The 26507-nt window shown below is 37.7% G+C and overlaps 6 protein-coding genes across 13 annotated transcripts; 3 read left to right on the top strand and 3 right to left on the bottom strand.

The window, feature by feature from the left end:
* Positions 1-2496: 2496 nt before the first annotated feature.
* LOC108596389 (endophilin-B1) lies at positions 2497-5374 on the top strand. Of its 6 annotated transcripts, none has more exons than XM_017982067.2 (8): positions 2497-2620; positions 2748-3035; positions 3093-3238; positions 3303-3366; positions 3487-3522; positions 3621-3811; positions 4027-4276; positions 4767-5374. In XM_017982067.2, the coding sequence occupies exons 1-8, from the start codon at positions 2543-2545 to the stop codon at positions 4893-4895; spliced, it is 1182 nt and encodes a 393-aa protein (XP_017837556.1). In that variant the 5' UTR covers positions 2497-2542; the 3' UTR covers positions 4896-5374. The 6 variants fall into 6 exon arrangements, with proteins under 6 accessions (XP_017837556.1, XP_017837552.1, XP_017837557.1 ...); XM_017982063.2 differs by lacking the exon at positions 4027-4276 and adding an exon at positions 4477-4705 and having other exon boundaries at positions 4767-5364; XM_017982068.2 differs by lacking the exon at positions 3487-3522.
* Positions 5375-6062: 688 nt separating this feature from the next.
* On the bottom strand, positions 6063-7670 carry LOC108596387 (protein CLP1 homolog). The gene is made up of 4 exons (XM_017982059.1): positions 7518-7670; positions 6900-7452; positions 6336-6843; positions 6063-6276 (listed from the first exon to the last, which is right to left on the bottom strand). The coding sequence occupies exons 1-4, from the start codon at positions 7614-7616 to the stop codon at positions 6159-6161; spliced, it is 1278 nt and encodes a 425-aa protein (XP_017837548.1). The 5' UTR covers positions 7617-7670; the 3' UTR covers positions 6063-6158.
* Positions 7671-7715: 45 nt separating this feature from the next.
* On the top strand, positions 7716-8626 carry LOC108596391 (histone H3-like centromeric protein cid). Its single transcript, XM_017982069.1, has one exon. It carries the CDS (start codon positions 7861-7863, stop codon positions 8539-8541), a length of 681 nt encoding a protein of 226 aa, XP_017837558.1. The 5' UTR covers positions 7716-7860; the 3' UTR covers positions 8542-8626.
* Positions 8627-8848: 222 nt separating this feature from the next.
* On the bottom strand, positions 8849-16399 carry LOC108596388 (cholinephosphotransferase 1). 3 transcript variants are annotated; one of them, XM_017982062.2, is made up of 6 exons: positions 15772-16399; positions 13515-13755; positions 13297-13455; positions 10881-11012; positions 10037-10195; positions 8849-9975 (listed from the first exon to the last, which is right to left on the bottom strand). In XM_017982062.2, exons 1-6 carry the CDS (start codon positions 15996-15998, stop codon positions 9652-9654), a joined length of 1242 nt encoding a protein of 413 aa, XP_017837551.1. In that variant the 5' UTR covers positions 15999-16399; the 3' UTR covers positions 8849-9651. The 3 variants fall into 3 exon arrangements, with proteins under 3 accessions (XP_017837551.1, XP_017837550.1, XP_017837549.1); XM_017982061.2 differs by lacking the exon at positions 10881-11012 and adding an exon at positions 12705-12836 and having other exon boundaries at positions 15772-16398; XM_017982060.2 differs by lacking the exon at positions 10881-11012 and adding an exon at positions 11681-11812 and having other exon boundaries at positions 15772-16397.
* Positions 16400-17546: 1147 nt separating this feature from the next.
* Positions 17547-23055, bottom strand: LOC108595100 (protein enhancer of sevenless 2B). The gene is made up of 6 exons (XM_017980255.2): positions 22977-23055; positions 21977-22151; positions 19043-19140; positions 18856-18975; positions 18631-18796; positions 17547-18349 (listed from the first exon to the last, which is right to left on the bottom strand). Exons 2-6 carry the CDS (start codon positions 22052-22054, stop codon positions 18176-18178), a joined length of 636 nt encoding a protein of 211 aa, XP_017835744.1. The 5' UTR covers positions 22055-22151; positions 22977-23055; the 3' UTR covers positions 17547-18175.
* A 182-nt stretch (positions 23056-23237) lies between these two features.
* On the top strand, positions 23238-26269 carry LOC108597753 (guanylate kinase-associated protein mars). Its single transcript, XM_017984462.2, has 2 exons — positions 23238-24879; positions 24936-26269. The coding sequence occupies exons 1-2, from the start codon at positions 23397-23399 to the stop codon at positions 26264-26266; spliced, it is 2814 nt and encodes a 937-aa protein (XP_017839951.1). The 5' UTR covers positions 23238-23396; the 3' UTR covers positions 26267-26269.
* Positions 26270-26507: the final 238 nt, after the last annotated feature.

Genomic DNA, 26507 nt, shown 5'->3' on the forward strand with positions numbered 1-26507 from the left:
GCGATAATCTGTCACACAGCGCGTATGAGCAATGTACTGATAGACAGTTTAAGATTTCATTAATAAAGCAATTAGTCTATAAATAGATATTGATGTAGTATATGCTGCTAAATGCAGATAATTTAAATTAATATTAATTATAATTGCTGCTTGTTTATGCATAATGCACTTATTAATAAATTTTATGAGTATGCTGGATTTATTTTAGAATATTTTCTACTAAGCTCAACCCAACTGCAAATACTGCCATAAATTTTGTGTGCTTTAGCTACTGCTTGCCCTTGGTTGGCGGCAAACTTTAGCTAAACGCAAAGATTTTTATGTAGCTGGGTCTAGCGCAGATTTGCGTGGGCCAAATCCATTGACAGCGCACAATTCATCAAACTTTTGCCAACGTACATTGGCAGCAGCTGGTCGAAAGTATCTCAAAACTCTAAGAGTTGCTGGCATTGATTATTAGGAAATCGTGTTGATGATTGATTAGCAATCGCTGTGGGCGTTACCCCAAGCAACTGTGCAGGCGACATCAGTGTCGGACACTTAATTAAAGGCGTCGGAAACGGAAACAAAATGCATGAGCTGCATGCTAACTTGGCAACAGTTTTGCATGCTTGCACAATTTAATTAACTATAATCTTTACTTAGTGTGCAGCAGCAATTATTTCATATACACATATAAATATAATTTATTCTGGCAACAGACTTGCATTCAATGTGTTGCACAGAATGTGACGACAAAATTGAATTCAACATGCTGCTGCTGCTGCTGCAAAAAAGAAAAAAGTCGAGTGACTCTAGCCCGTGCATTCGCAGCAGGACAATTTGTTTTGACTTGGCAGGCAGTCTAGTCAGTCAGTCAGTCAGGCAGGCAGGCAGTCCTTCAGAGTTCTTCCTGTGATGACATATGCTTCAAGGGCCTGATGCTTCAGCATCTATTTTTTATTAGCCCAGACCTACGCTGATTTGATTTGCATGCGCGCAGGCGGCTTATAAAGCCATAAAGGCATTGCCAAAGGCAAAAACAACAAACAGCCAACCAGCAATAGCAGCAGCCGCGGTAGCCTGGCATATTTTGTTTAGTGGGGAGCATCGCTATCTGTGGAGCACAATCATAATTGTAGTGGGAGGACGTGTGGGGGAGGGCGGCAACGTGGACGGCATTCCTGTGCATAATTGAAATTCCAGCCTAAACGCGTTCTTGCGACGGGAAATTGCGCGGCCAAAAACCAAGCGACCCGGAGACGGATGCGGATGCGGATACGGATACCATGCGCGAATGTCCAAAAATATTTGTGCAGTCCTGCAGCTGGCAATGTGTTTGTGTTTGTAATTACTTTGCTGCATTTTACTGCACAAGTCGACCAGCTAATTAGTCTCACTATGCATACTGTATACCATTTAATATATATATAAACTATTCGCTAGAATACTCGCTAGGGTGTATTTAAAAATTTGTTATTGTCAAGTTTCTAAAATAAAATTAGATATAGTTGTGCCATTGCACATGCATAATTACTTATGACAAACACATTACGCTCAAGGGACATCAATTTACGCCACTGACCGGCCTTCCCCTCTACCCTATCATCATTGCCAATAAACTTGTTTTGACTGTTTCTAAATTCATTGCTACAAAAGTTAATTGTGATGCAGTCATTTAAACGTTGAAGAGAAATACTGACCGGTAGTCAGCTAAACATAAATAAACGTTGCTTAGAGCTGCAATTATTATCTCATAGTTTGTCTAATTAGCACAATTTAAAATTTAACGTTTTAAATATTGTGGGCTGAATTAGCATATTCGCCGCATTTAGCAAAATGGTATATTACAGTTTGAGAAGCACCGTGGCTGGTATTTTGTCTGGAGACTTGCCACTGGCAAACTCTACTTTAAGGAGAATGCAGGGATATTATTTATATGTGGAACTTTTAAGCGAAGATAAAAGGAATTTGGCAATTTTCTGCCCTCCACACTCTCCACGCATGCATTCAAGACTTTGGGGGATTATAATATGCATTTAATTAAACTATGAAGAAGATCATATAAAGTTACATATTTAATTGATTTAATATTGTTTGTTAATTGAGCAATCAAACAAAATCATAAAATTATTTGAGTACATTGGCGATTCGCCGCTCTTAGGAATTATATTCTTAGGGACATTCATAGATGGTCCATTTTGTGGAGATACAACAATATACTTCCCTTGCCACTTGCCAGGAAAATATTTTAGGGGACAAAAAGGAGAATCTTTGAATAGCAAACTGTAATTCGACGTTTAAAATCTAAAACAATTTATTTTAATCACTGATATTTTTGTTAATTTTTTGCATATTTAAAATGCTTGCTACGACTATTTGAAAATTACCGCCATCAAATAAAAGGTATAGAATTAACTTGTTATGTTATGAACAAGAATGTTAAGTTGCTGTTAAAGTGAGCAAAAATGTTAAGGTCAGAAATGTCGACAACCCTACTATTGATAAATACAAACAGAAAATTTGGCAATTAAATTGAATCTGTGAATATTAGAGTTTAACAATGAATATAAACTTGCCGAATTTTAATATGAAAAACCTCGTTAAAGAGGCGGGCAGCACAATATCGCGAGTGGTGCAGGTAAATGATGCTAAGACAAAGGCAATGTTAATTGTGTCTTAAGCTGCGGGGGCAGTTGGGAGTTGATTGTGGGTGTGGGGCTGCGCACTAAATTGACTTTTAACACTTACCCTATGCCCTTTTGCAGCTGACGGAGGAAAAGTTGGGCACCACAGAGCGCACCGAATATGATTTACACTTCCAAAGTCTGGCCGAACGCGCGGATGTGACAAAGTCATGGACCGAGAAGATTGTGCGGGACACAGAATCGGTGCTCATACCGAATCCACAGAACCGTGTGGAGGATTTTATATTCGAAAAAATAGATAAATCGAAGCCTAAGCGCCTCAGCAACTTGGAGCATTTGGCATTGAATATGATAGAAGCGGGTGGCGACTTCGGCCAGGATATGCCTTATGGACAGGCATTAATAAAGGTATTTATAATTAATAATTATGGCAAGCATATGATTATCAAGTGTCTACTCAAATAGGTGGGTCAAGCTGAGCAGAAGCTGGGCCAGCATGAGCATGATTTCATAGCCACCTCGGGAATTTGCTTTACGCAACCATTGCGCAAGTTTCTTGAAGGTGAGATGAAGACAATAAGCAAGGAGCGCGGCATACTGGAGACTAAACGGCAAGTCTGCTTAATTAAAAATTCAAATTGCATAAACTAATAGTCTTTTACAATTTGCCTGCAGCTTGGACTTGGATGCCTGCAAGAATCGTGTGAAGAAGGCACGCAGCATGCTGGGTCAGCAGGCGGTAAGTGGGCGGTGTTCAGTGCTTGGGTGTACATTTTTAGTGTCATAAGCTTATTATGGATTTTTGCCTTTGCTTTTGTGCTGCTTTATGGATGTGTGCAACCTGCTTTTTGATTTATAGAAAGATGGCATTTCGCCAGAGGCTGTCTTGGAACAGGTATAGCCGCAAATGTGGCGCCTTCGAATTTCTCATTTACTGCCTAATTCTTTTAATTTATGTGAGCACTCTTGCTAATATTTATTTCATTTATGCAGGCCGAACGTGATTTGCGTGTGGCACAGGCCGAGTTCGATCGTCAGTCGGAGATAACTAAGCTACTGCTGGATGGCATTAGCACATCTCAGGCATCGCATTTGCGGCATCTTCATGCCTTCATACAGACACAGGTGCGCTACTACAAGCAGTGTGGCGACGTCATGGAGCAATTGCAGCGCGAATTGGCCAAGTAAGTTAAGGCACACTATATATTTAGAGTTTAGGTTGCCATTTTTTGTAAGCTGTTTTGACTTCTTTGTAATGACGTAGGCGGCACTTTACATACTTTGCACTCTGTCTGTTGTTGTTGCGTTTGAGCAATTGTGGCCTGTTTTGATGTTAATTTGTTTTGTTGCTGTTTGTTTGTTGACATTTTGCGGTTTGTATTGTTTTGTGGTCTTACAGAATGCAGCCAGCCAAGCCGCGCCTGCGCATCAATAGCGAAGATGTCGACGGGCCTCCCAGCATTGCTTCGGCGCATTCTTTTGACTCTGATACAACTTCCATTGCACTAGCACTAGCTGTAGAAAGCGATCACGAGTCTGATAGTGATAGTGCGCATTTATATCGCAGCATAGACATTGGCCAAGCCAAGGCGCTCACACATCTGCTGGAAGAGTTTGAAATTGAGTTCGATACGAGCGCCATAACAACAGTTTAATTAGTTAACAAATTGTCAAAATTCTTGCATCAAAATGCAAATGCAAATGAGCTTTTGGCTAACTTGTCGTATACGTATTAAGGCTAAATTTTTAGATAGTTTTTTTTAACGGTTTCAATAGTAGCACTTGCAATACCACCAACTTCCATATCCATAGGCATCATTAAATCAGCATTTGTTCCATTTTCCATCAGCTTGGGAGGCCCAACGCCATATATGCCGGTCGACATGGAGAACGGGGGCAAGTCCAATTCAGCTGGCGCACGTGGCGCTGGAAATAACAACAGCAACAGCAGCCACTCTAGCCACAAGCCCAATCAGTCCATGCCCTTGCAAGTGAACACGGATCAAATGCAACGTGCTCGTGTGCTTTGTTCTTATGATGCCAAGGATCATACTGAATTGAATCTCAGCGCTAATGAGGTAAGCTCTGCTTCGCATTAACTTTATTGTATACTAATGCTTAATTTTGATGCATTTGCAGGTTATTTTTGTAGCTGAATGCTCACCCATTAATGAGGATTACATGTACGGCAAGCAGGGTCTGATGAAGGGCTTGGTGCCTCGTGCTTTTGTCGAGATGCTTGATGATGAGCACGATGTTACACTCTAAGTTAAGCTCTAAGTGGCATTTCAGCAAAATTAACACAAATTGGCAATTTGTAGTACATAATCGAACAAAAATACGCTTCATCATAAAATACTCATAGATGTTTAGCGAAAGGCAAATGAGACAATTACATAGTTCATACATGAATACATATGCAGATTATGCAAGAGAGTACAATAATTTATCAGAATATACATATACTATACATATATATATTATATTAGTTGGTATAGCCAGATTGAAAATGAGAAAAGAGTAAGCATTGCCTGCACTAGCTTAATCCCCTGTGTTTGATATGCTCCACTAAAGTGCATTCCAGCAACAACTAAAATCCATATAGGCTCATCACAACGCATTCCTGCTACTTGCTCAGCTTCATTTAGCCAATAACTAATTATATACACACATATATAAATACTATATATATACACGCAAACACTATATATACAAATATTTAATGAATCTCCTGTTAAACGCTAAACATGCAATGCAATTGTTTTTAAAAAAATTTCTTGAAACTCAATTACCTTGAAAGTTTTAATGCAATTATTACTTATAACAACATATACTCTTATTTTTATCTATTGTCGTATTTAAAAATTTTAAACAAATTTAATATTGTTGCTAATTGTTATTGGAATAACTCATTAATTACTAAGCTTTTGAATCTCACACTCTACAAAGTATTAAATTTTGTGTTATTTTGCTATAGTTAAGCAACTATAGTTGTTTACGCTTTGTTACAATTTTAAATATATATATTTATATGCATTGTTAATTCTAAACTAAATATGAATGCAACATTTTACTATTTCATAAAGTTAGGCCAATTGTTTATAGTTTTTCCCTACAATCTTCCATAAAAAAAAACCTTTTTTTCTGTTACTTTTAGGTGCAATTTGCTGAGTCAATTAAATGTTGCTTGTAAGATTTAATAAAAACTGCAAAAATTAAACAAAAACACCAAACGAGCCAAGACTTAGTGCTTAAATTAATTAACAAATGCAAGAGATTTAAAAGTGGATTAAATGCAAATATCAAACGTACAAGACAAAATATAAAATATGCCTAGGCATAACAGACAACGACTTTTAGGTTTTCAATATTAAAATGCGTATAGAAATGATTTTAAATAAGCACACAACACACACACACACACACACCATAAACTATGTAAACAAATGTATTAAACAATAAATATAAATATGAAAAGTTTTCAAAATGTAACTTATGTTTATATAATCTTTATTAGCATTTATACATTAATTAGGCATGATTATCCATAAACTGCAGCTCAGACCACAACAGTAGTGCATTTGGAGGCAATGGTCGGGGCTGTGGGGAGAGCAGCATTGCAGATTGACGCTCCATGTCTACATCAGTGCTATAAGGAATATAATCACCATTAAAATGTAATATGTATAACATGAAATTGAAGCTTACACGCAACAGAAACCCGCCACGTTTGTGCCTATGACATCATCGTCGGTGGACTCCGCAAACGTCAGCGTAAGTACGTGATGCAGCAGAGCTTGTGTGGGTGTTACGGCCACTACCTTCTTCTTGTTATCCTCTGCCTTCATGCCAATGGGCATGCATGAGTCGGGCAACGGTGGAGCTCCGATTTTGTAGAGACGCAGATCCTGAAACTTGACTTCAAACGAGAACGGATAAAACGGTGTGCGTGCATTGCCATAGAAATATTCCTTAATGCGCTGCTCGCGTGATTCATGACGCAACTCTTTGGTGCGTTCCACCACGCCACCGCTTTTGGGCAACAGCACCACGTGCACGTTGGAAGACACATCGCGCAGCAGATCATTGTATAGACGTTCCTGGTCCAGCACAAAGATAGCACGTGCGCGGTAAGCCCGAGATGCATGCAATAGATGCGCATAGCCGGAGCCCTTTACCCAACCGCAAGTGTTGACAACAATACCAGAGCTTTTCGCTATCAGCATAAAACAATATAAATTGATGTCCAATGTTTGGTGGAAATATACTTACTGCGCTTGTTGGCGTCCAGCGATTGCAGCGTTACCTCTGCCATTTTTGAGACAACAGCATTGTAGAGCACGCTATTGGCGCTTGGCGACTTGTGCCCAAAATGATAAACTAATGGTGCTGTTTTGGCAAATCCTTCCTCAATATTGGCGGGTCGCTCGATAAGTATAGTGGCTATATTGCCTGGTATAGATATGGATCCTTGGCCCACATCAAGATCAGCGTACAGCGGTCGTCTGCCCACACGCACTGCATAGTTTAACAAAATGCGACACAATGTGCTCTTGCCCACATCCATTGGTCCAACAACCATAACCACTGGACCACGCCTATCTTGCTCCTCGGCCTCCATGCGAAACTGTTCCAGTGCAGCATGGCAGTTCACATACTGCACCATTGGTGTCTCTTTGGATATGTAACACACATCCATTTTGCCAGTCGCATGCAGTACACATCCTTGATATGTAAATATGGCCACTTTAGCGCCGACGCCGAACTCGTACTTCTTTTTCTTTACCAACTCGGTGCCAAATAGCTCCGCAAAGCCACTGACAAGCTAAACAAAAATAAAACGTACGCTTATTTATCATTTTATCAACAATGGAAACGTCAACTACTTACCGTCACTGTCACCTTGGCATCTTTCTGTTCGATTTCAAAACGCAGCTCTGAGTCTGCCTCTAATGTGTAATCCTTGCCTGAGTTGTTGTCCTCCGACATGGCAGAGCTTAGAATTTAAGTGAATGGAAATGCAAAAGTAAACAAACCACTACAACTACATACGGTTTTAATAACTGCATGGTGGATGACAGTGTGTTGAATAAATAGCTTAAAAGTATCGAGTACTACAATAGACGCCATTTGAAAACGCGCCAACACTTTTTCAACCGTATGTTTGTGTTAGTAGCGTGCCTATTGCTTGTATTTTAAACAATTTTAAGCATAAAACAAGCTAAAAATAGATATGGGACGAAGGAAATTACCTGCACCCAAAGCTACAGCGAAGCCTAAGCCACGACAACCACAACCACCAAGTGATGATGAAATCTCCGATGATGGCCTTACGTTTCGTACACCGGAGCGGCAAAATACTACAGACTATGGCTTGGAATTTACTACAAGCCGTTTGGCTGAGCTAAATACTTCCCCGCGCACAAGACGCTGTTCCACAATGCGAAAACAGCAGCAAGTAACTCAAACATCTTTGGAAGACAATGAAGATGTTGAGAACAGGCCGCCTTCATCGCCTACCCCGCCGGCTCACACATCGCCGCAGAGGCAAGGCCAACGACAGCAAACTCAAAATAGCAATGCCGCTGCCGCTGGCTCTCGACGCCGTCGACAAATGAGACCTGAACGTCGGGACGCGAAAATGATGCGCGAGATGATGCGTCTGCAAGCCAATCCAGGTTTCCTGATACCCCGCCTATCTTTTGCTCGCGTAGTGCGCGAAGTCTTATCAATCTATAATATCAGTTCTATAACATTAACTGGCATGGAGGCGCTGCAAACAGCCAGCGAGATGTACGTGACGCAACGCTTCCAGGATGCCAACATGCTCACATTATTTCGCAAGCGAGTCACACTTGAGGTGCGCGATATGGCGATGGTGGCATATTTTTGCCGAGCTCACGGATATCTGTGAGATAATTAAAATAATGTAATGGATATGTGGACCTGAGTTGCAGTATTGATAGTTCTTCACTTGTTAAAATGATTTTGATTTTTCAGTTATGTTTGTGTAGCAATAAGTAAATGTTCAATTACTTATATGACTATTTTTATGATCAAAGTTTTGGTTGTGTAAATAAAAATATGGTTTACAAGAAATCAAAAAATTTGTAGATACAAATGGTTTTAAGCAAACTCAAGATGTTTTATTCGTTGCAAATTTGTTGTCTATGGTATACATAAAGTCAGAAATCAAGTATTGTTTGTACATAGATGTTTTATAGTAGATAATGCGCTTTTTGAAATGAGTCACCATTTTGAATGTTTTGTTTATAGCCTAGGTGCATACACAAATTTAGTAATGTAGGTATGTGTGTGTGTGTGTGTGTGTGTATGCATTATGCTTGATGAATAGATAACTATTTCTGAACTTCAATATTATATATAATACAATAACATAAATAGGTTTATATAGAATTAGGCGCACCTGCATTCGTTATACAACTAATCAATGAAATGAATTTCTTTCTATCTTTTTTTTTTTTGTTTTTGTAACGCACTTAAAACAGAAATTGAGCTTCACGCCAAAACTGAATAAAAATTGATTCTGAGTTACTTTACTTTTTTCGTTTTTGTTGTTTCTTTTTTTGGCATTTGTTTTTACAGCTGGCACAGTAAAAATACTGTGTACAACACTTTTGTTTTACACAATTATATAAAATATATTAATATTACATATAATTGATATCGTTATGCCGTCATTTGCTTCATTTACCAATAATAATTTTTTTCCTGCTTGTTTTGTTATATTTTTGGTTACAACAGTTCTAAATTATGCTTAAATTTATGCTAGAAAGTTTTTGTATTAATTTGTTTGTTGTTCGTTTTGTTATTTGCTTGAACATTTCGACGGTAAATTTTGTTGGGTTTCATTAAAAGTTTGTATGGGGCTTTTGAATTTTTGTTTCTGCCCGTGTCCTGCCTGGCTTGAGTGACTGAATGTCTGACTGACCGACTCATTTGTTGTTTCGCTAGTGACGTAAATAATTTGAAGAAAACTAGTTAAATTAAAGTATAAGAAGCCTTAGTGTGCTTTGCTCTTGGACTTTCGATGTGTGGTGCCGCCGTTCTTGTCAGCTCCAAAATGACTTTGGCTGCCAACTGAAGCATTTGAAGCACCCTTCGGTGTATACGGTATTCTAAAGAGATCAATGCGCAGATGCTGGCAGATCTCTAGACAGACCTGCGCACAATAGCGCAATAGATCCTGCGTGCCCCAGGCGAGAGTGAACCAGAGTAGCCAAATCTCCGGCACAATGCAGTTAAAGTACTGATTAAGGAACAATAGCGCTGGGCCCAGCAGTGACCAGTCCAGATACTCCATCTCCGCCTTGGTCATGTGCGCTATCTGCAAAATAAAATACGAATTTAATGCACAATCTTTAGTAGTTAATTAGGCATATACTTACCACCAACTTGTTGGTGATTTTGGCAGCAACCATGCCAAAGGCCATTATATAAACTGAAGCATGCTCCGTGAATATATTCTGCGGCGACTTTTGAGCAATCATCAGCGCTGGTAGCACCACCAGCGTCAAGGGTATGCTAGGCGACAATACGCTAGTACCCTAAACAGCAGCAGCAGTTAAATTGATTTCAAATACAAGAAAAGAGTAATATTAATAAGGATTGCATATAATTTGATGGCTTTTGTGAGCTTGCAAAGTGTGTGCATTGTAGCTATGTGATAAATATACTAAGTGTTTGCACATTTTGCAAATTCACAAAAACAACATGTGAATTGTAACAAAAAATAAACAAAAATTATTTTGGCTTTTTTTTTTAATATATTGAATTTGTTTTATTTACATGGGCTAGCGCTAATTGTCGTGGCTGTTGTGAGTGTGTGTATGAGTATGAGAGTGTGTGAGGTCAAAAGTTTACCAGGAGGAAGAAAATCAAAGATGCGTAAAGTGGCATGCCAGACCAAAAATAATAATAAGACATGATGCAAGAAGGACAACAAATACCAAGCGATATAGTATAACAACAAATGTGAAAGAGTGAAAACAATTAACAAACAATTACAGTTTATACGAGAACTATAAGGAGAGACGTCTACATTGAAGTACGTATACGTTAAGGAAAGGCCTCTACTTATTATCGAACAATTAAACAATTTAACTCAACGATGATTTGTTTGCTGCCAGAGATGGGAACAGCTGGAACAGTTCAACCATTTCCATCTCCAGTGACTTTATTTGAATGTGTTTTTATCTTAAGCTTAGGTTTATTTAGCTTTTGAGCGCTTACTGCAACCGATGATCCGTTCTTGCCACAACCCTCGTTCAAAATTGATCTGAGATAACGCAAAGCTAAACTCAAATCAATACCACCGGCAAAATAAAATGGCAAAGAGCGAGTTTCACATTCAAAATATGGTAACTGTGTATTTAGTTTTGATATTGCGAAATATTTAATATTTGTTTGGTTTGCAGCAGTGCGCACAGCAATAAATTCCGTTAGCAGTTTTGTGTATTAAAAGAAAAACAAAGTTTTACGCATTAATTTGAATTTAAAATGTTCTAAGTATTAAAGAGTTTATTCCAGAAGCTTTAACTAATCAAAGCGCTACGCTCTAAGTATTTTAATATGGAAGCGTTGGAAATACAATCAGATTTGCAATTCTGACAGCTAATGACAACTAATGCAAGCGAGTTCTGCCACAAAATGCATTCAAGTGTGTTCTGTTGTGCCCCAAAGAGTTATTTTCCCATAAACGAATTCCCATGCCAGTTCCATCATACCAAAATGTCATTCAATTCAATTAGTTCACATGCCAAGCCCACAGCAAATACAATTACGAAGAAGTGTGTTAGAGAAGAGGAGCTGGGCAGGGTAGCTAGAGTAGAACCCAGGCCCAGGTGTTATGTCCGCGTGCCACAATGTAAGTGTATACGACTAACACTAAATTAGTTAAGCTAACTAATGTACAAATGTTGTTATAGTTTGTTAGTTTTGTTTGGTACTTGTGGTAGTTGTTGTTGTTGTTGTTTAAGAGTTGAAACAATTGTCGCTTCGTACATATGTATATGTGGTTTGGAAATGCTTACAGCAACTGAGGAACCGTTCTTGCCACTGCCGCCTTGAGTGAACATTTTTAGAAAATTGATTACATTCAAGGTATAACCGAATGTGATAAATACTAATATTGTATAATTCCATGAAACGCCCGCGATTGGTATCTATTAAAGATGAAAGAACATAACGAATATATACCATAAAAAATGACGACAAAACAATATATGCAGCAAATTTTGGAGGAAAAGATTAGAGATTAATAGTATGATTGTTTAATTTGACAGTTACTCAATATGTTAAGAGCCCTATGTAGCTTACAGACTAAGCCTAGAAAAACATACATTACTAGGCTACTTTAAAATTTACATAAATGCAATTTAACCGTAACCAATTAAGAGATAGTATAGTTAAGTTAATTGGGGGGCAGCAACGACAAAAAACTTAAAGCTAACATAATTTTTGAAACAATTTGTCTCGATAGTAAAATAGTTAGGAGCATGCCCAGGCAGCTGCACAGGTTAGACATAGAGCTAGAAATATATAAAGCTGTAGAAGTAGCAGCAGCAGCCCTCTTGGGGCCTTTAGAGAGAGAGAGAATAGTTAAAGAGACTTATAAAAGCAATAACAACACAGGTTATAAACATATATGTATATGCTATATATTATAATATTATTATATGTAGAGAGTTTAGTGGCAAGCAATCGAGAGAGCGAAAGAGACAGAGAAATTGAATATATATATATATTTGTATATAAAAAGTAAGTAAACCAAAACAAATAGGACCTCACGCCACGCAACCTACGAATTTAAAAATATCTTTGAATTTGATTATAATGCCAGCGATTAACATTTTCCAGTCGTGAGCCAAAATCGTTTTTGTTTTTCTTGTCTATGTATTTCCGTGTTTTATCCTTAGCACAGGGCATCGTATAATTAAGAAAAATGAAATTTTAGTTTAAACTACGCCTACAATTCAAAATAAAAAATGACGCTACAGATCCCCTGTGCTATAGACTATGCGGGATTGTGTGTGAGTGTGTATGTTGAGGACTTACAGCAACTGTGGAACCGTTTTTGCCAACACCACCGGCGACAACGACGGAAAATACATAGGTTAAAGAGATCATACCGCACACAATGGTCGTTAGAGCTGGACCACACCAAAGCTCAATATTGCCAATGCCAATCTGCATGTGTGTGTGTGTGTGTGTGTGGGCGTTTTAAGTGTATATATGTGTGTGTGTTTGTTTGTTTAGTAGTTTCAGTTTGGGCAGTTGACATATTTGTTGTTGGCATTAACGCATATTGTGTTTATATGTATGGTAACATAAAAGTAAAAGGTATTAAATACAATTACTATTGATATTGGTATTGGTATAATAGGTAATTTGGTATTAAATATAGCTAGACACTTGTACACGGACATTTATCACAGAGTTAGGCTGAGTTTAGTTACAAGCTGTCTAGAGACCCTAATTAATAAAAACAAACGTCTTTTTGTACGCCTAGCTTAAAGCCTAATTACATATGCATTAATAGAGCCTAGACCTAGTTTACTACAATACAAATAAACATATCTTCTGGAAATATTTCTTTGAAAAATACATTAACTTGAACATAAGTTTAACTGCAAGCCGAACACCTTACCTTGGTAAGCCAAATCTCAGGTCCCAGCACTGCGGATATCAAATGTATGCCTATGATAGAAAATTGAGCCTCTGTTACATCAATGCGTCCAAAGCGCATTGTGCCCGACACGTACGTCTGCCAGTGCGCACAGTAGAACAAAGCAATAGCGCAAAAGCACTGCAAAATGAATAAAATAAAAGTTAAAGAGTTACTGTCTGGTTAGTTGACCGACTCACCTGAAAGAAAAGCCAATTGGGATAGTGGCCCAGCTGGCAGGAGATGCACGCCGATAGGGCCACAAATACAGTCGATATAGAGTCACAGCCATGATCGAAGAGTTCGCCTAAAGGCGATGAGGTGTTCGTGCGACGCGCCTGCTTGCCGTCGATTGAGTCCAGACTCTGGTAGACAAACAATCCAAGTGCGCACAGGAAGCATGTCCAGCGAGGCGGTGGGTCAACTCCATTTGGACTATAGCTGTGCATGAAAGCAGACAAATAAATATATATACGATTATTTATATTTTTTGATAAATACATTTGTATTTGTAATTGTGATAACCTTTAGGCAGCTTAAGAAACAACTGTAAATTGTTTTTGATGCTGTTCTTTAAGCTTCAGCTTGATAAGCCTGACGTCAGTTTTAGAATGTCGTACGATGTTCAAAGGTTCTAGCCAAATTTTTTTTATATTTAAAAAATTGCCAGACTATACTATCAGCTGTGACTGATAAGCAAATGTTTTAGCAACCTTTGAAACGAAATTTAAATAAAATAAATAGTTTACTACAAACTTTTATGAAGTTCATTTAAATGCAAATGAGACTTGTGCAGCAGCCTACATACTGTGTAGAGATCTATGTAATAATGGGGGCTGTCACACATATTTATTTATATGATTCTTACGTATGCCGGTGCAAAGTTCTATGTCAATTGCTCGTGTAGGTAGTCAAGGGAAACTAGTCTGTATGGCGAATAAAATATATAATAAATGCTCTTCGCTTTGACAAAACTATTTATTTAGTACACTTTTTTTTGTGGCTATTTTTAGGCTTAGCGAAAGCCGTTGGTTTGTTGCAATGCTGGGCACTAATGTTGGCTAAACTATATCTGGAGGTTAAAAGGTTTGCAGAGCCGTTGTTTTCTATATCTCTGCATGCTATAAATAGTCAATCAATTATGTAAAAATGTAAATTCTTTTTTCGTTTTTAATTCAATCAATTTAACTAACAGTTTGATATTCGTGTGTAGTCAAGCGCGATGCTAAAATAATTCACATGTTCTACGACAAGAGGTTAATTAAATTGAGCTTTGCACGACAACCTGTAGTCAAAAAAAATAAAATTCAAATCTAGCAAAAGTAAGAATCGAATGCTAATGATAAGCGCACCACGCTTGTGTCGCCTGCATTTTGTTTATTTGCTGAACGTTTCTGTTCCACATGTAAAAGCAAAGCAAGAAAGAGTGAAAGAGAGTGTCGCTTATCTAATGCGTCATGGGAACAAGCTTCGCAAATTATGAAGATTATAATAAACAAGGCAAATGAGTACGCTAAGCGTCGTCGCAGTCTATATCTTATCTATACGCACACACACAAACAAATAAACACATGTACTTGTGTGTGTTTAGTGTGGGGGCCTTAACCCCTACACCTCAGTCCCCTAGAATGCCAACAGTCATGCTACTTTTCACGCTACTTTTAAAATTATATGCTTGCCCGCAACGCATTATGAAATGTATTTTTATTTGTTTGTTTGTGTGGCCTGATTAAACTAGCAATAATAGCTATAACAAATATACAACTTTCTTAAACTCTAATTACATGTAATAGTTGTTAAACGTCTCTGGTCTGGTCTATGGCTTACATTTGTTTGTATGTACATAGCTCCATTACCGTTACACGTAAAGAATGTTTTGTGTTTGAGTTTCAACGAAATCTAAAGCTAAACAGCTGCAGTATAACGAATACTGCATACACTACCCCCCCAATTGTGCTTAAAAAATCTCTTTGCTGACAGCTGCAACTTGTGCCAAAAGTACTCATTATATATATACACGTGCTAAATATACAAAAAGCGGAGCAATAATATATGTTATGTACTATATGTACATATGTATTTCAAAGTCATATTGAAACGAAAGTGAGCGTGATTCAGACACAAAAGTGCATGCGACGTCACATTGACATAGGAATTGTCAGCAGCATCAGCAATATTAATCCGACGCTTCACGTATATAAAATAAACAATATCATTTATTGAGCTAATAAAGCAATCATTATCACCTACGACCTTTGGCAGTTAGTTTTAAAAATCGTATTTAAATTCAAGCACACACTCATACAATCCTTTACTTGCACGCATACTTTGAAGCAGCCGCTCAAACACGCCACCCCAGTGACACACATACACACTCACACAAATACAAGCACACGTTCGTAATGCAATTTGCGTTACTTTGCCAGAGACAGCAGCGAAACTTGTACTTGCACTTACCAAATTAATATTAATGTGGTCACAATGTTCAGTATCAGGCCAACGATCGTGATTAGATTAGGTGCCAGCCAGAGCGGCGTTTGCCGCACCAGCCAATTCCACCATGGCTGGAGCAAAGGATCCAGCAAGCTGGCGCTGTAGACCGAGTATTTATGTTCGCTAAGCTTCCGCAACTGTTGCGAGCTCAGAATGGCGCAGTCCTTGTAGGCAAGTAGATGCATTTTCATTTTTCTTTTATGTTCGTAGTTATTATTTTGCAATGACCGGTCTCTGCTGTTATGCTATCAACAAGCACTTGGCTACGTAAATGTTGGGAAACCGTAACTTTTCTCACACACTATAGTCCCGCGCGGGTACGTGTACGTGTATTTGTCATGTATGCATATGAGTTTGGATTTTCTTCACGTGTATCCAAACTATTTTCCTCCACTCAGGTCGCGCACTTTATTATGATTGATACACGCACACACACACCCGAGCGTCTTCTTTGCTTTAAAAATATTTAACAACTGTTAGATGCTTGGCGTACTTAATACCTGCTTTTTTTTTGCAAACATAACATGTGTATTTTTCTAAATTATTGCACGATTGCTACACACAGGCAGTGTGACCGTGCGCTCAAACAAATAAAAACTAGTGTTGGGTTGCCAGATTAGCTTATTTTAGGCTAGATCTGGCATATTTCAAAATAGAAATAATAAATAAATCTAGCATAACAAATTTAGAATATTTTAAAGATTGCAACGCAATGTTTTATAGAAAACAATTATGTAAACAATTACTCTCTAATACTTGGCTGGAAAGTAGCTCAATACCTGGCAACAGTGAGCGAACTGAATCGTTCACAATGCTTACATACACAATGACAACCGATATATCGATAACAGTGGCCGTTGGCTGAAAACAAATTTAAATTTTGGAGTCGGTCTTTCAAAATATTGAGGCAAATATTGAATACTGACCATAAGTACCAACACTGCAAGCTGTTCCAATGTTTTTCAACCGTTTGAATTTTCAATAGTTTTATTAAATAAATCAGTTTTCGCTTAAATTATTTCCTCAACTTTACATATGTATCGCATGTAATCTTATTCGGATCTTGTGTTTTTTGCTTATTATTTAATAAAGAAGCCTTGTTTCATTATTTTTAGCCCAAAATAACCTTGAACATAAGATGCCTGAAAAAAATGGTACAAAATCCAGTTAAATTAATATTATTAAATTGTTGGCTTAAATCTAGTTTAGTTTCGTTTTTTTTTTTTTGTTGTTGTGGATATTGGGCATATACTCGTACATATGTATATATTTATATAAAAAATGAGTAATATATTTAGTGTTTTCTAATCATTTATATTGGCAACTTTAAATTTTTATTTAAATCGTTTCGTGCATATGTACTAGGTATTTAATGCTTACAAATGTGCATTTATTTTTTCGAGCTATGAATATAAAATTATGAAAAGCAATTCATTAAATACATATGTATATAATAATAGTAATTTAAGCATTTTTATAGCACAAAAGTTACCGCTGCGAATAATTGTAAATGTAAATGTGGTTGTGTCAGCGACTAAAGCTAAATTACACAATTGAATTTATTAAAGAATAGGATAGGATGTGAGAGAGAGTTGAAGAAACACAAGCATATAGTATAAGTAAAAAATTTACATAATTTTGTTAAAGTCGCATTGAAAAGTACATACATACATAGGCGCAGCTGAGGCTTATAGTTATATATAGAATTATTTATATATAGTATAGTATGTAAAATTATGATAATTTTTAAATGTCTTCACACTAGAGACATTTAGGCAAAACTTGTTTCTTGTAATCAATTTGTTTAAATTAAATTTGTTTAAGCAATAGTTTAGTTGCTTGTTGTTTGCGTCCTTTTTTATTGGTAATTTGTTTAAACATATAGTTGCAATTATTATATTATGTTTTCTTGAACTCACACACACAAACAAGGAAAACAAATGTAGCACAATTAGGAGCTGAAAGTCTGCATATAGGACAACACATGAATTTGAACTTAGCATAAATATTTATGTTTATGTGTATATGTATATATGTATATATATACTCTATCAAAAATTGCAACTGCTTATTGGTGTTTTACAATTGTAAAGTATTATAGGACAGCACAGTGCTATAAGAATTGTTTGTTTGTCAGTTTTATCAGTTAGTTACATTTCGATTTGCGAACTGCCTTGTCAATAACGTAAAAATGCAATACGGCTTACTGTATAAATCTATCGTTACCATATGTGTATATGTTAATTCCAAAATTTGTTTGTGCAGTGTTGTGTGTGAGTGTGTGTGTGTAATCTGCTTAATATTTATGTATGCATGTGTGTGTGTGTGGGTGTATTTGGGGAGGGAAAGGTGCTGAGGTTGCATCTTATTATGAATGATATGGCGTCACATAGGTTGCTGGGAAAATGCCTTTCCTATTGCCGATCTCGCCATTCCACCAATTCTCATCGGAGCGATCTGTGACAGTGATGACATCGCCGCGTCTAAAGTCCAATTCACCGGACTCCTGTGGCACAAAATCGTACAACGCCTGCACGAGCAACTGCAAAAATTTACACACAATAAATTAGTAAACAAATTCAAAAGTTATATAAATATAAGCGCATGCAAGCTTTTAGTCGCATGTACATGTATTCTCATTTATTCTTTTTTGGCAGCAGTCATTGTTTATATGCATAGATCTAAGGCCTGACCTTAATACCACAGCACATGTTTTTTTGCCACACGTAATTTTTATTTTTAAATTGCGCACACATGTATGTATACTATATGCATGCACATACATATGTATGTACAATTGTGTATGCATGTACTATTAGTTACCTCTTCAGGTATCATATCACGCAGTTTGACATCCTGTGACCGCGACACGCTCGCTGTTCGATGATATTCAACCAGTTCGTTGAGGGAATTGAATTTAACAACCCAGAGAAAGAATTTGCTTTGCGCATCGCGCAACACTTTAAAATGTTGCACGCCATCGGGGCATCTGTAGAGTAACAATAAGTTATTAAAGCATAAGTCAAGTCGAATTCAATAAAGACATACTTGACTGATAGGGAGAAATCGCCGGGACTGGATTCACTAATGCGTATCAAGAAGGCGCCTTCATGTTTGTTCGACAGTAGTTTCTCAGCATCGGCGCGGGTAATGCGTCCATAATACCAACTTTCAAAAAATTAAAAACAGAAAATTAGTGAAAATTTTGGAAAATATTTAAAGTGCGTGTACTTACTCGTGATTTTTCATTTCTATATAATTGCTGGGTATGAGGCCCTCCTTGCCATCCAGCTCGGCGCGATACCAATTTGAATCATCCTCCATATTTAATATCTGTAAAGAAAATAATTAATGTTAAAATTTTATTTTCAATTCACAATTACAACAGCTGTTGATTTCATTATTGAATATGCAAAATAATTACTGAATTAGTAAACTGAGTGACCACAAAGACTAACTGCTTGAATAAAATCAATCAATCAGTTTGATTACCCGTTTAATTAAACTTGTTCTCAACTCTGTGTATATATTAATACAAAATTCTTGGCATATTCAAAAGTTTTATTAGCAAACGGATAACTCCCGATAAATACAAATATTAGCTTTAGTTTCTAAGAAGTCAACCCTAAACCTCGTTCATAAAATTTACCCTTTTATGGCAACATAAGAATTTTCTGGTTTAACATGATGATTCATCTATTTTTCCAGTGAATCACTCACAGCATGTACTTGACAAAAATCAATCAATTGCCAGCATTAAAGCCAGCATTCATTCATTACATGTGGCTCCATTACTTTGTTAAAAAAAAGAAAAAACTGTGCCAAATATTTCAATTGTTTATGCATATAATAAACAACAAACTGTGTCAGTCTACAATCAGCGACAAGCAAAAAGACAAAGAGTCAACAGCAACAACAAAAGGCGATAAATATATGAGTTACAGATATGCGTATCTGTTCCCCTTGCTACAAGCCAGAAGTAAACAAAGAAAGAGAGCTAAAAGTATATGTGCTGGTCTTTTGGGAATTTCAAGATAAGCTAATTTTACTTCCAGCTTACAGTAGTTTATACCCACAACATTTTACCCAAAAGAAAAAAATGGGTTATATACAACTGGAAACGCCTTGAACGACGGGCGTCTTTTATGATTTCGTTTTAATTAACAACAAATGCGAGTACACACAGAGCCACAGTCGCATTTATTGAAATGTTTTGTGTGTCAAACTAATAATAATTTAATAATTGACAAAACATTGTATAAACGCTGCTGCTGCTGCTGCTGCTGCTGTCTCGACAGTTTCGCAATTTCAATTTCGTTTTCAATGCGAATTTGCTAGCGATGGACAAAACGATCGTACGTGCTTTTCTTTTATTATTTTTTTATATGGGTCTAGGTTTGGTAGTTAAAAATTTCAAATTATATTATATACTTTGGAAGGCGGAAAACTGCAGATTTTGTGTGCTTATTTTAATATATCAACACAAATACTTTTTTCAATTCTATTAATTAGAATTACTTTTTATTTGTTGCGATTGTATAAGGGCGATAATTAATGTTGTTCCCTTTAAGGGGTTGCAACTGAATTACAAGCTAATATATAATTGTATTTAGGGGCTTTGTAAAGCGAGCTCTGACAGCTATTGTTATTTATTGTTTAGCTGTCTTGGGTTAACGTTAATTAGCAGAGATTCTATAAATTCAATTGTCAAGAGTCTCACCCTCGCTCATATATGTATACACAAATACATAGTTTAGTTTTTTTTTTTGTTGTTATATTTTTAGCTACTCATTTCCATTTAATCACACAAGTGTTTTTACAGCAGATTGCTTTTTTTCTATGATGTAGCGAATTTTGAAAATAAAACTAACTAGCCATGCATAACTGAATTTTCTAAGCGCCATTTACAAAAGTTTGTCACGTAGCAAAGTCGAATTGTTTACAAAATAAATAAGCGAACAAACTTATCTCAAAGTCCCAAAAATAAAACCACTTATGACTAATCTGGCTTAAATTTCATACACATATGTGTGTGCGTCAAGTTTTGTCTAACTGCAGAGATAACCCACATGCTTGCCACTAACCGGTATTTCCTTTGCTCGAGTTAATTGAACTTGAACATTATTAGATTATCAGCTGGCTGCTGATAAGAACACAACTTCAATGCTGCATATGCTTAACCTTCGATAGTGCAGTGAGCTCTACCAGCAGCAGCAGCTTGGTTTTTTCTTTTTCCAATTTCAAGTCATTGACATCATCAATCAAACACATGGAAAACCTCTGTGGCGACCCTTTTCGCAAGACAGCGAAAAAAGCTGGCCCTGGGGCTGCACATAGTGACTAACCTACACCAAGAGCGGTTAGACAGCAAAAAAAAAAAAAAAAAAACTTTATACAACAACCAAATAACCAACAACAATAAGCAACGAATGCAAGCAGCGCCTGGCAACAAGAAACCGGAAAATTTGCTAGCCAAAACAAAGAGAGAGAACCAAATGGCTTAAGAGTTGGGCCTGCAGGACTAGCAAGCGCACACCTGAGAGTTCAGCAACAAACAAAAAAGAATTCAAGTTAGTTAAAGTCGACATTTAAATGCGCTCAAAGTCAAGAATTTGTCAATAGCTAATAAGCCGCAGAAAAGCTTTACTTTTTAGTAAACAATCTTATTTTTCAAAGAACACAAATAAAATGGAAGCACTTAAGCTGAAAGATGTGTAAGGGTATTCCAAAGCGTGAGTTTACTAGAATTTTTACTTTCGTGATACTTGCGTATCAATGTGTTATTTACAGCAACAATTTGCAATTAAAATTAAAGCAACATGAGTAATCTAACAAGTTAGATGACAAACCAAACTGAGGCTTAGATAAAGTTGCATTGTCTGTGCGCTTTGTGGGTGTGTGTTCGTAAATCCTGTCTAAGTACAACTGATACTGTTGTTTTTGTTGTCGCTGCTGTGAACTATGAACTGCTTATTGTCGTCGCTGTCTGGGCGGTTTGTTTTAAATTCTAAATAGTACTAGGAGCGGGAATGAGTTGGTGGGAAGGAATGCGACTCGTGTTTGTGGGTTAACAGTATGTAAATATGTGTAAGGAGTTGGCGCAACGTTAATTGCAATATTTACATGTACTTATGTATGTATGTACTGCATATTTATGTAAAGTGCTTACCTTTAGAATTTGAGTTTTACGAAAACTGAGTTCATCATCAGCCGTTGCAGAGAAATCGTGTTTGGCAACTGCTTCCATTTTGTTGAGTGGGTGTGTGTGTGTGTGTTTCTATTTAATTTTTCAAATGTTTGCTCTCCTCCTGGCGCAATTTACTTTGACTTTTCTAGATTAGTCACTATATATGAATAATATATATATATATAAATATATGATTTTTTTAATTTATCAGCCTTGGATGCTCACACACGCACACATATAGACACATAGATATATATATACACACACAGGCACGTCTATACATATGTATATGCAATTGTTGCTGTCTTCTTAGCGCTGTGTGCTTTAAGAAAATCTATGAAGTTCACGTTTGCAGCAAACACTAGATAGATTATATAAACAATAATTCATATGTGAGCGTAGAATATATATATTTATTTTTTAAAAGGCACAGGCCGCGGCGAAGTGATTAAAAATACACTAACTATAAACGACGGGCCGCAAGCAGCAGCAACAAGAGACACAAGCGGCACTCACGGCGAAACAATAACGAATGAGCAAGTGTAAGTGTATGTGTGTTGCTAAGTTGATGCAGCGTTGCCAACAGCAAACTCGACTGCCAACTACTGATAACACCGATTTACAATTTACAAAAGTATTAAGCAAGTCTTTAAAACATTGAATCATTATTTATTAATACAAGTTAAGCGTATATTAAACAGCACGTTTGCCATTTAAGAAGTTTGACATGCAAAAATTTAATACAAAGTGGCAAGGCAGGGCGTGTAGTTTTTGCTGGCAATGCTACTCCGGCTCTCAGAGCTGACGTTGTTTGTTTTATTTCTAACACACATGCACTCACACTAATGCAATGTCTTTACTCATGAATTCGGCAAATTTTGTTTTACGCTTTTGTCTTGTTATTTACGTATATTTAACTTTTTTTTATTAACTAAGCCGCTGCTGTGAACTAAATTAGATTTGTTTTGTTTTAAAAACCCACACTTATTGCACTCCTTAATACGTAATTTTACTTATTTAATTGTTATAAATATACATTCATATGTTTTGAGGTGTGCTTGTGTTTGTGTGCGAGACAAAGAGTTGAAGACACTAAAAGTATCGCCCGTAGAGAGCACGGCATCGATAACAATCGACAGCGCTCGTGCCGCTATTTTGTTCTCAAAGATGTTTACTTTGAAGCTTACTTCAGAAAAATTTATTGTTTTAAAATTTTAGCCTTTACCTTTAGAGAAAAATATTTGTTCTGCAGTAAACGCTGCTTTACTTGAACAACTATCGAAACTCTTGCTCAAATGTATCGATTGTAAAGAAATTCGACAAAAATTCCTCCGCCATTTTCAAAGTAGTAGCTTGGATTTCAATTTTACGCATAATAAGACATTTTATTTACTCGGCTAAAATGGAATATCGCAAAGAGCTCTATAAACGAAATTCCAATGGTCCACGAGATCACATTGCAGAGAATCGGGAGCTACAGCGTTTAGCGCGAGCCAAAAACCGCGAAAATAACTTTCATAGCAATCGCAGATTTGCGACACCAACACCGCCAATAGATGCACACGAACAACTGTCGCCTGAAAATGCCACCGCCCAACAGGATCAGGAGAATCTGCAACCGTCTGATATCAAAGCGGCAAACGTCGCGGAAAATAAACCAACGCGAGGTGAACTCTACTTGGAACGGTTTCTGGAATGGAAAGCGCAAAAAAGGGCCCGACAGCCACCCAAAAATTCACCCGCAACTAGTCGCGTCTATCACATTCTGAGTGCTAAAACATGCGCAACAATTGATTTACGATCGAAGACGCCAGCTCTAGAATCAGTGATTGCTCCGTTGAAATCACAAGTAAAGCCACAAATCACTGTACCACGCAAAACACGTCTGTCTGTCAAGCTGCCACTTAAGTCAGCAGGAAAAGATACTGCTGCAAACAAGCCCTGGGAATTCACTAAAAAGACGCTTGCGAGGAGGCCATTAGAATCAGCTAAAAAGCTGACATCCCAAGACGCAACTGGAACATCTGTAGCAGCAAAAAAAAAAGTGGTGTCAGGAAATTTAAATATTGAACCCTTAGATCAACTAGCGACAAGCAGCAATCTCGTAAAGATTGTGCCCAAGCCTAAAACCATCCCAAAGCCTGTCGAAATAAAACAAGCTGCAAAGACTGTTATGTCAGCTTCAAAACCTATTATGCCTGCTCAGAAAACTGCTGCGTCTACTCAAAAAACTAGCAAGCAGCCTGCGCTACAGAATATCATGACGCAGCCCTTTGAACGGCCAAACAGCACCAAGAAGATCACTGCTACTGCTAAGCCTAAAACGAAGAATATAATTGTTAAGCCCATTAGAGGAGGAGGTGGTGCTGCAGCCAAGTTCAAAATGGATAAGCCCAAGATTATAAAGTCCGTTACCCGTGTGGCAAATCAGAACCTCTCGCAGAGAATGAAACCCAAAAAGGCAGGGTTAAAGAATCAAGAAGCTAGTACCCAGCTACTTGACTTGAGACGACAGCTACTGCAGGTAGTGCAGTCGGAGCCCTTACTTACACCCGACACTCCACTGGAGATGTTCAATAATGAGAATCCATTCCAGGCACAGGCCACCTCCACACAGTGCAGATCCAGTAACAACAGTGCACATCTACAGGATGTGTTTGGTGAGATTCTAAATATAAGTCCTGTGACCATTGCCCCTGTGGAGAGCTTGAGAAATTCAAATGTGAAGCGACAGTTGTTACCAGAGCCTGCTGCATCGGCTCCAGAGAAGGAAGTCAAGCGTAAATTTGATTTCTCGCGTTATTCATTTGTGGATTCACCGGAACTCAGCAATACAATCAAGGAAGCGGAAACAGTTGAGCAAACACTTATGGCAACGGAGCCGAGTGAGTTGAAGCCGGTATACATTTTAAACGTGTAATAAATAACATTTTAATTACAGCTGCTATAGAGGCTAAGGTTAATGAGCAAACGCTTGTGCAGCAAGAGTCAACGCCGCCACGTAAATCTGAGCAAACCATAAATTATATGAGTCCCTATGTAAGCGTATCACGTGGGAAAGTTAACTCACTTGCGGAGCGAGTAAAGCGCAATAGCATATATCTGCAAGATCAGCCAGAGACGCCTGTCGCAGAGCGTCGCACTCTGGAGTCTGTGAGATACTTCCGCCTGCAATTGGACAAGGAAATACAAAGACTGCATAAACTTTGTGATGAGTGGCAGGATTATGACACGAAAAATCCGGACCTGTTACAGCAAACTGGTGGAAAGGATATGATTGATGCTGCTGTGGGACAAACTAGATTGTTAACCAGTAAGAAGTTCATGCAATTTAAAAGTCTAATCGATCGATGTGAGGCGGGTGCTAAAGGTCAATGTCAAACTGATGGAAGTGACGCTACCAAGCCTGTGCTGGCTGAGGATCTTGAAGGTTGGTGGGACATGATGCGCTTACAGAGCGAGAATGTCGATAAGCGTTTTAGCAATTTGATGCGCTGGAAAGACAACAATTGGGTTGATCCAGATGCAGTGCCAAGTCCAAAAGCTAAGCCCAAACCTAAAACTATGCCCAAAGCCAAGCCTAATGCAAAGGCCAGCAGCAAATTAAAGAGTTTTCTACGCAAGGCTTATGCCGATAAGCGTCAGCAGCAGAATAATTGCCCGCAGTCGCCAAATGCCTCACGTAAATTCGTTGTTGTTGTACGGGACCGCAAATCCTTTTCACCTGCTCGCACGGTGCTGCGTATGTCCAAAGGCAATAATGATGCTGCACGTTCATCTATTGAAGGTGGGTCCCCCATTGGAGGTGGTCGTCCTTCTATCGGAGGTGGTCGTTCTTCTATCGGAGGTGGCCGTCCTTCTATAGGGGGCAATAGTTTATTAAAGTCCGCCATTATGGGCGCTGCAGAGAAGCAACGGCAACAGGTACAACCAGTGACGCCACCACCAGCAACCGTGGCAGCGAAGCGCATGTCTATTTTGAAGACACCTGGAACCCAGCGCAAACGTGAAGCCGGCACCCACATTGTATTTAGTTCGAAAAAAAATGTACGTCGCTTTCAGTTTACGTTTGATGAGAGCTGTGGCGACGAGTCTGCTCTGGGCTTGCCAAAGTTGGAGGATTTTGTAGAGGACATGACACCTGAACGGCTTTCGTTAGAAAACATTCAGCAGGCGCCTGATAATGATGGAACAATAGTAAATCCCAACGATCGAATGTATACTTTGAGAAACCGTAAGGTCAAGCTACGACAATCATCTGAATTTATGTAACATCTATATAGTTATTAATTTAATTTTTGTTTTTGTATTATTTGAAATGTTTTAATAAAATTTTATTATGTATTTTGTATATACACCACATTTATATATAAATAAAAACTAAATTCAAATGATATGTTGCGCTATTGGTAATTTTAAAAGACTGCGTGTAGTGGATGACAGTATGCTTTGGCTTGATTTGAAAAAAAAAGTGCTGCCAACTTGGCGCGACACTGATTTATCGAAATGCTAA

This window comes from Drosophila busckii, chromosome 2R (genome assembly GCF_011750605.1).
Source record: "Drosophila busckii strain San Diego stock center, stock number 13000-0081.31 chromosome 2R, ASM1175060v1, whole genome shotgun sequence".
Classification (NCBI taxonomy): domain Eukaryota; kingdom Metazoa; phylum Arthropoda; class Insecta; order Diptera; family Drosophilidae; genus Drosophila; species Drosophila busckii.